This window comes from Cygnus atratus, chromosome 2 (genome assembly GCF_013377495.2).
Source record: "Cygnus atratus isolate AKBS03 ecotype Queensland, Australia chromosome 2, CAtr_DNAZoo_HiC_assembly, whole genome shotgun sequence".
Classification (NCBI taxonomy): domain Eukaryota; kingdom Metazoa; phylum Chordata; class Aves; order Anseriformes; family Anatidae; genus Cygnus; species Cygnus atratus.
The window spans coordinates 54,295,134-54,304,362 of NC_066363.1; the positions used below are offsets into that span (position 1 = coordinate 54,295,134).

The following is a 9,229-nucleotide window of genomic DNA, read 5'->3' on the forward strand; positions in this document are numbered from 1 at the left end:
GTTAGGGTTTGAGTTAGTGTTAGATTTAGTTTTAGCTTTAGTGTCCTAGGTTAGTTTTAGGCTTAAGTTTATGGTTAGCCATTAAGTTAAATGTTAGTTTCAGGGTTAGGATTTACAGTTAGGTTTAGGGTTACAGATAATGTTGAGGTTTTGGGTTATGGTTAGACTTAGGGTTCATGTTTAAGTTAAGAGGATTAGGTTTAGAGTTACATTTCTGGTTAGGATTATATTTAGGGTTACTATTTTCTTACATGACTGTTGCTTTTCTCCCTTGTGATCGCTTCAAGTTAGGAAGACTATTACACCTAGAGGCAGAGTCTGAGCCTGGCCCTTCCACGGCAGGGGGTGAGAGTGGGGTTACTCATATTTTCTGCTGCAGGGCGCCCCCTGGCATTTGAAGAAAATTCCTGAAAGACAGCAGGGCTGAGAAACCATCCAGATATTTAGATTTAGAGATTTGTCGAGGGGATTGCTTCCCGGTGAGCCCCTCACATCCCGCCGCCCCGGGACCTGCCCGAGCCCTCCTTTCCCCCGCCCCTCGCGTCAGGCCGCGCCCGGGGCCGCCTCGGCCCCGCCTTGGGCCGCGCTGCCGGAGGCGGGCGGTGGCGGGCAGCGCTGCCATGCGTTTTCGGGCTAAGATCGTGGATCTCGCCTGCCTCAACAACTTCAGCCGTGAGTGTGTCGGGGTGGGCGAGCCGGGGTCGGCGGTGTCTCGGCTCGCCTTACCCGAGGAGGAGGAGGAGGAGGTGGAGGTGGAGGAGCAGGAGGAGGGACGGCTGTGCGCGCCGGCCCGGTTGCGGGCGCGTTGAGGCCCAGGCCGTGGCTCCATCCAGGGCCCTTTACTCGCGGGGGGGAGGCCGCGTGAGGTCGTTTTCGTCCCCCTCTTCCACTCGGCGTTTCTGGGATTTTCTGGTAGCGGATGCGATTTTGGGGAGTAAAGGCTTATCCCCTGCCACCGAGGTACCCGGCACGAAGCAGTTTCTGCTGTAATGTTTCCCTTCCCTCCCCAGGTGTAATTAACACGATCGCCAAGTTAGCGAAGACCTGCACGCTGCGTCTCACTGCGAGCAAGCTGTATTTCATCCTCTGCGATAAAGTCGCAAATGGAGGGGTCAGCATGTGGTGTGAGCTGTGCCAGGTAAGCCTGGGGGAGTTAAATAAACGCATGTCATTGCAAACCATAGCATGTAGTTGGGTCCTTTTTACACGGTGTTGATTCTAACTGTAGTCCTTACCCAAGGTGTCTCAGGTCTTTCAGGGTGCTCTGTTTTGCAAGACTGCCTTTTAGTTGTGCAGGGCCAGTGTTTCTGGCTAGACGCCACTTTTCCTTGGTTGTCACTTCTTTGTAAGGCTTCAGTGTGTGTTGGCCCACAAGATCCTGCCTAGAACTGGAAACAGTTGAGCATAACTCATCCCTCATACCCCATGTTTTGACAACCTACGTGTGTTAGGGCAGGGTCTGAAGTTAATAGGTTTAGCTCTGAAGAAATGGGCCTTTATCCTTACACAGTCTGTATTGATTCCTGCACTTGGTGCTGGGCAGAGGAAACCTGCTGTAAGCATGTGGTTCTAAAGTTAAGGTCTGTTAAGTCAAACTTGCCTCACTTCATTTGCCTTTTTTCTTTATTTTTTTTTTTTCCTTCCTTTCTTTTTTCTTTAATTTTTTTTTTTAATTTGCTTTATTTCATGACTTTTAAAACTTGCAGGGGAATTTCTTTGATGAATTTCAGATGGAAGGAGTAGCTGCGGATCACAATGAAATCTATTTAGAGCTCACACCTGAGAACCTGTCGAGAGCATTAAAAACTGCCCAGAGTGCTAAGGCAGTGAAGATCAAGTTGACTAACAAACACTGTCCTTGTCTCAAAGTTTCTGTGGAGCTAGTAAGTGCAACAATGCTTTTATCATCATTATTAAGTAAAAGCTTCGGTAGCTTTGGTGTAACTCTAGAAAACTAAAGAAAGAAAAATCTTTCCGTTTTCCATTTTACTGGCATTTCCTGCCATCATGGTTGGCAGCGCGCAGAACCAGCTTTGTATTTTCCAAAAGACAAGGAAGAGGTGGAAGAAGAATGAAAGCCATGTGATTGAGACACCTTTTTATAATGTCTTTGTCACCTGCTACCTTTTCTCTATTCATCCTCTAAATTTTCTGCGGATGATTGTCTTCTCATTGAAGCCTCTAGGTGCAGGAGGTTTTAGTGTGTTTTTTGGCTTTGTTTTGTTTTTGCTTGTCATGCTATTCAATTTCAAACTGCACTTCAGATTTTTTGTTGTTTTTAACATGTCCTCCCTGTTTAACTTGAAGGATAGCACATAGATAGCAATGACTTGCAACTTCATCCTTATTCAAAAGTGAAGCCTGCGTAATAGGGGACCTGTGGAAGCTGTGGAAAATTGGAACTGGGTGTCTGAGGCACTTGGTTCTAGTATTTCCTAGACTGGATCTGAAAAACTTGGATTCAGAATTCAAGTCCTGTTTTTAACTTCAAGAGCATCCTCTCTCCCTCAAGCCATCCTTATCAAGCAGCAGTAGGATTGTGACACATGACATCCCTGTGAGGGTTATTCCCAGAAGATTATGGAATGACTTCAGAGAGCCCAGTGTGCCAGACTTTGATGTAAGCCTCTGTTTTTATATTCACTGTGGAGTGGGGAGGTGGCTACTGCGGTGGAGTATACAGCCAGTGGGTTTTGGAGAAGAGATGGAGCAGAAAAGGGAAGGATGGAAGCTAGATGTTTGGAGAGGTAGGGGACGTGGCTTCTATCTTGACAAGAGAGCCCGGAACCTCTGAAAAGAGAGCAGGTGGTTACCAGTTGTTGCTGTGATATTCAGGGTGGGACAGGGGAGGAGCAAAGGACTTGCATAACTTTAGACAGGAGCATAAAACACACATATGATTACTTCATATGATCAACTGCTTAGGTACCAAGTAGCCCAAATATTCTGTTGTATTTGTAATTCATGGCCTACCTGGCAGAGTTGAATGTATGTGTGTTTCCTCTTGTTTTTTATATATTCTTTCTATATCCTTTGTGACTTTTAGCAGAATTGCAAGGAAAGGTCTTCATGCAAATGAGTTACTATTTGAGGTTATGGGTGTATGTTACCTCTACCGCTAAGATTATTTCAGTTTTGAAGACACATAGCACAGTAGAAACTTCATGCATTTTATTCTGTTATTTCAGATTTACACTGATACAGTTTCAAAACTGATTGGCTATACTAACTTTTAGCGGGTTCATGTGAGAATCTGATCTGCAGAAATTGTCTGTGCTTTATTTTGAACACAGACTTGGGATAGTGTGTCTGAAGCAATTGCTAGAGTGATGCCCTGTTGGTATAATGGGAAAGAGTTCCGTTCCTGGATCACTTGCTGATTTTAGTTAAATATTGTGCTCCGTGCACTCAACACATAATTCAGGAGTCTAAGGGTATAATTGAAGGGAGAAAAGACGGCATCGCATCCCATTCACACATGAAATATTGGTGTGAATGCAGTTCTTGTGTCTTCTTAGGTCAGTATTTACCTACCAGCACTGAAAACAATGAAGAGTGTTGTGGAGAGAATGAAGAATCTCAGCCATAGCATTGTAAGTTAAGACACTTCAAGTCTTTGACCTACAGATGTCATTTTATCTTGGTCGTAGTACTTTTCCCTGTTGCCCAAACTGGTGCCCCTGTGTTATATTTTATTTTTGGATGGGTCAGATGTTGAACTAAAGGTACCTGAAGATTGTGCAAGGGTTGAAGGGAATGATGGGATTTATTTTAGGACTGATGCTGAAAAGCTTGTCCTGGGCCTCACAGAATATGGTGCTCTTTGCACTGAATTCCAGAAAGAACATGATATGGTGTTGCTGCAAGCCACTCTTTACAGCTGGAAAGAAATTGTAGTCTTTCATGAAGCTAGCTGGAGACTTTCCAGGTGATTTCTTTAAAGAAATGCCTATTAAGTGAGTTTTGTGTTACGTGTCTGTTAAAATGACCTTTTGGTGCACTTGAGGTATGATTTAGAGGAAATCCTTCTCATGGCTCACGGATGTCAACCCGTGCTTTAGATTCTGACGTGGTGAGCTTTCAGCCCACCCTGGGTTTCTGGAGTGCTGGTGGACCTTCCGCTGGAAGAAGCCCACTGCAGTTGATGTGAAAAGGGATTTTTTTTTTCTTTTAAGGGATTTTTTTTAATTTAATTGCTCTCAGTCACCAGAATTTACTGGCATTAAAGGGAGTAAGTAGGTATAGAGCTTTGGAATAGTTTGGTTTGGGGATGTTTATAACAATTTTGATAAATAGGAATATTTTTGTAAACTGAGAATGCTGATATTGGGTAGGTCTTAGTCTTACAAGGCTCGGAAGGGTTGAAAAACTAACAATGGCTTTCTGGCAATTTTGCAAATGGCAATCATCATGCAAATAGAAGAGTAAAGCACTTGAAACTCTTCTCCTTTGTAAGCCTTCTGGGCGGGCTCTCTGAGTGTGCTTCCCCCCCCCATATCCTCAGTGTACATGCTTACACACAACAAACCAATGTGTAACTGATTTGTTTCCAGAGCTGAGGATCTCTTCTCACAGGGGACAGCTGTGTGATGGGATTGATCTTTGGTGTGTAGCAACACTCAGAGGAGGTAGCATATTAACACTGGCATAACCATGTTCCTAAATTCCTTACCTCGTGCTCCAAAATATGTTTATAGTCAAAAATAAGTAAATCTCTGGGAAATAGTTTTGATAGCTCTAAGGGAGACAGCAAAGTATTTGTGTCCTGTACATGCTTTTCTGTTATTAAAGATCAAAAACATCAAGTGTCAGAAATATTTATGCTAGATGCATAGATCCTGGTAGTAAATATGGTCAAGATCAGAGCTACAAAAATGGCTTTTAGAAGGTCTTTCAATAGTAATTGGTCCTTGTGTGGGAGCATTCATCTGTGGGCATCTCCCATTCCATGGGTAATTCTGGTTGTCATGTGAGCCTCTATAAAGTTTTGAGAATTCTTCTGATCACAGAAGTGAAGTGCTTAGATGTGCATTAGGAATCCTCTGATTTGCGTGGGATTCATATAAGATCATATATAGTCTTCTTCTGGTAGGACGCTTTGTCAGGATAGAATTTGAAGGCTTTCAGCATTTTTCCAGGATTTCTAGCAGTCTGTAGTACTGCTTGGAGCCATGGCTCTGGTGCAGCTGTTGTCTGTTTTTAAGTCTGGGAAAGCAACTGCAGATCAGCTCTTGGTTCATCCCATTTTCTGTGTGTATTGTATGGACTGTGTATGTGTCTTTCTGTTTGTTGAAAACCTGGAAGGGAATGCAGTAATGTTCATCTTCGGCAATTTCAGTCTCTTATTTCTAAAGGCTTTATCCAGCACATGAACTTTCCAAAGCCAGTACTTGTTCTAAAAGTACTGGAAAGTGATTGAATTTCTCTCACCGTAATTTTAGAAAAGATGGTCTGGGATCATTCACACAGGAATGATGAGAAATGTATTTTGTAGCTGAGCATTTGGATGTTTGAACCATGTTCAAAAAGTGCAGTTGAGCTTTTGAAGGCACTGAAGCACTTCTGGAAGCTTGAACGGAGGAGCACTTTATTCCTTTGTAATTCTGCAGTGCAGAAGTGGCTTTCTTAAAATTGATTGTATTGCAGGTGATTGAAGCGAACTTGAATGGAGAAATGAATTTAAAAATAGAAACTGATTTGGTATCTGTAACAACACATTTTAAAAACTTGGGAAATCCTCCCTGGGGTAAGTTTCCTTGTTTCTTGCCTCTTGTGTCTGTTTCACAGAATCACAGAATCATTTAGATTGGAAAAGATCTTAAAGATCCAAGTGTTAACCTAGCACTGCCAGGTCTACCACTAAACCATGTCCCTGTGCACCACATCCACATGTCTTCTGAATACCTCCAGGGCTGGTGACTCAACTACTTCCCTGGGCAGCCTGTTCCAATGCCTCACAACCCTTTCAGTGAAGTCATTTTTCCTAATATCCAATATAAATCTCCCTTGGTGCAACTTGAGGCCATTTCCTTTTGTTTTATTGCTTGTTGCTTGGGAAAAAAGACTGACTCCCACCCTGCTATGAACTCCTTTGAGATAGTTGTAGAGAGCAATAATGTCTCCCCTGAGCCTACTGTTTGGTCTCATTATGTAAGTGTGATGCTGATAATAGTACTTACCTTCTCTTAGCACTTACAAAATAGCATCAAGTCCTTCGAAGTCATCAAATGAAACCTTAAAAAGGAAAGTGGCCAATGTCTATTCCATATTTATGTGGGGAATCTCTTCCAGTAACATTGACAATCTAGGAAAACTGGGCTTTAGCTTTCTTGCACTGCTGTTGCTGCTAAACAGTCCCTTTGAATATCAACTGCTCAATGATTGTCAGGTGTGTCCTTATAGGTTTTGAAATTCCTTCTGATGTTTTGACTAAGTGATGTGTTCTTTCACTTCCAGCATCAGAGGATGGATGTCAAAGCTCTGCTCAAGACAGAGATCTGGAAAGCATGGCTGAGGCACGCATAGACATCAAGAAGTTGCAGCAGCTGCTTGCTGGACAGCAGGTCAATCCCACAAAAGCCTTGTGCAGTAAGTTCAACAGCTCTGTTTGCAAACTCCAGTTAAGGAGGGAATGTTTGCTGTCCTTGTAGTCTTACGAGAACATCTCTTTTTTGTCACTTTAAAACTTGGCTATTTTTACTGTGCTTGAGAACTTTTAATATTTTTGGTTTTAGTCAGTGGGCTTCAGCCCTTAGGTGCTTTGGAAATAGAAGAAAAAAAAACAAGCACTAAAAAGCATTGTCAAGACCTTTTAAAAGTATCAAGTTAGAATATCTGGACTGACTGATTATGTGTGTCTTTTTATCATGTTTGTTTTGAAGTTAAACTTGTATTTAAGAATGTTAATATTTTTTGGAAATTCTTAAAGCTTTAGTTTCTACTGGAAAAATGAATTTACTGACTTTTTAAAAAATTGTTTCCCTCATGTACTTTCTTATGTCCAGCACCAAATTAATTCTAATACCAAAATGCTTTTTACACAGCAGATGTTTCTAACCATAGAAACAGTGTGTTCTTCCTAAGCAGAAGCTGTGCAGGGTTCTATATTCTATTTTGGTAACTCTACATGCCTTTCCCAAGGACTTCTGACCTCCAAAGAACATCTCTGCATTATAGTTTAGTGCAGATGCTAAGGGTTTCCCAGAGAAGATTAAGTCATGGAATTAAAATATTACATGCCTTACAAGGCATTACATGCCTTAAAATTACATATTTCCTTTTTGGTATCAGCTTCCATAGACTCTTAATAATTCTTCATGGACCCTCAAGGACTTTAATACTACCAGGTGATATGTCTAGTCATCCTCTTTACTTCAAAATATACTTTAAAATTGCATCCTGTATGGGATATGGTAGAAATATTGTATTCTTATGGTGGCATTCTGTAGAGGATGTCATTTTAAAGTGTTTGCCATACTTCAAATTGGATTTGTGTTTTTTCTCTTTACAGATATCATAAGTAAGAGAATTGTCCACTTTATCTTGCTCCATGAGGATGTTTCCCTTCAGTATTTTATTCCAGCGCTTGCCTGAATGATTCAGAATCACAGTCATTTTCCATCCTGAGGCTCTGTCCACAAAGGGGGAAAAGAAATATCAGTGTTACCTGTTTGAGTTGTATATAAATTCCTGACTTTTTTTTTTTGATTATAGACTGCTTGCTCTGTAAATGTTACTGTACCCCCTCTATAAGATGGGGTTGGGTGGGGGAAAAGGATCACTGGTTTTTCATTTTGTAAAATGTAAGACATAATTAAACAATTTAGGCAAATACATGCTTTATACAGTTGTTTTAACTAACTGACACTTGTGCTGTTGAGTCACTGAATCTGCAGAAATTTCAGGTATAAGTATTCATCTCCTTAACATTGGTGCCTGTACATAAGTCAGCTTCCAGAAGGGGCAAGGAAGGGGGTTATTCTTTCTTTTTTAGGAATATTTGAATGGATGGGATATTTAGCCTGTGGATATTCAGATTGTGTTCTTGTTCCTTCAGAAAAGAAAACAACTTGAGGTTTGATATTATTATGTGGTACAGTCAGGAAAGCATTCACTGCGTGTATTAACTTAAGGTTATGCAGCACTGAGCAGACAACCATTAAGCCATAATTTTTGAGGTCCACTGTATGACATACTTGAGAAGCAATTTTACAAGATTTCTGGCTTCAGTGGCAGAAAATCTTGAAAGTAGAAAACTTGACATAAATTTTCTACTTATCCTGATATTTGAGATGATCTATAGCTGAATTATGCTTTGGGAGAGATTTCTGTCTTGACCATGTATTTCAGTTACAATACAACTGCAGTAGGAGGTGGGCACGTATAATCTGGAATTGAAGCTTTTTGTATTTGTGATGGATTTGGGATACTAATAAAGAATTGTTGCTTTTGGGTAGGGAAATAATACTGATCTGGCATGCAGCTGTGAAGAGAAGTTTAGAAGCAGTCTTGCCAAGAGAAGTTAAAATATTTAAAATATTTTAAAATATTACTTTGTTGTTACATACTATAAAAGTCTAAAGTCTACTATAAAAGTCTAAAGAAGATGCATGCTGTGTTTCCTGTACGTTGTTTTTTAATCTTCAAAAAGATCAGAGGTTGAAGATAAGAATGGGGAGAAAAAGGATTAATGTCTACCAGTCTACTAACATAAAGAAGGAGAGGCTAGTAGAGATAATCTTACATCTCTTCAGATGCTGGGAACGCTGGGTTGTGCAGATTCAAACAGGCCTCTGACCAGCATGCAGCATGCTATTCAGATCCAATCCCTGGAAGGGATGCAGGATTTTTTTTAAAAGAAAACAACTCCATAAATCCCTCCAACAGATAGGATGTTCACATGGGAACTTCTTGTTGCAAGTTTAAAGACAAGGAAATCTAGGTAGCATAGTCACTGGTGACAAGTGGGAGATGCCTGCAGGCCTCCTATGTTACAATGAGCAGGCAGTTTGTCCTGCAGCCCTGGCAAATGCACAACGCAGCCCGAAGGCAATACTGTACGTCCAGCACAGATCTGAGCCTGTGCAGGTGAACTGTGATTTGGGTCACTAGCTTCCTTTCTCCTATGGAGAAGGGCTGAAAGAGCTGGGGATGTTCAGCCTGAAGAAAGGAAGGCTCTGTGGGGACCTCATTGCAACTTTTCAGTACTCCAAGGGGGCTTATAAAAAAG

The 9,229-nt window shown here is 41.4% G+C and overlaps 1 protein-coding gene across 2 annotated transcripts; it reads left to right on the top strand.

Moving 5' to 3' along the window:
- Positions 1 to 556: 556 nt before the first annotated feature.
- HUS1 (HUS1 checkpoint clamp component) lies at positions 557 to 7,833 on the top strand. Of its 2 annotated transcripts, none has more exons than XM_035549863.2 (8): positions 557 to 672; positions 1,011 to 1,138; positions 1,707 to 1,883; positions 2,513 to 2,620; positions 3,519 to 3,593; positions 5,647 to 5,746; positions 6,457 to 6,588; positions 7,511 to 7,833. In XM_035549863.2, exons 1-8 carry the CDS (start codon positions 621 to 623, stop codon positions 7,591 to 7,593), a joined length of 855 nt encoding a protein of 284 aa, XP_035405756.1. In that variant the 5' UTR covers positions 557 to 620; the 3' UTR covers positions 7,594 to 7,833. The 2 variants fall into 2 exon arrangements, with proteins under 2 accessions (XP_035405756.1, XP_035405757.1); XM_035549864.2 differs by having other exon boundaries at positions 1,731 to 1,883.
- The last annotated feature ends 1,396 nt before the right edge of the window (positions 7,834 to 9,229 follow it).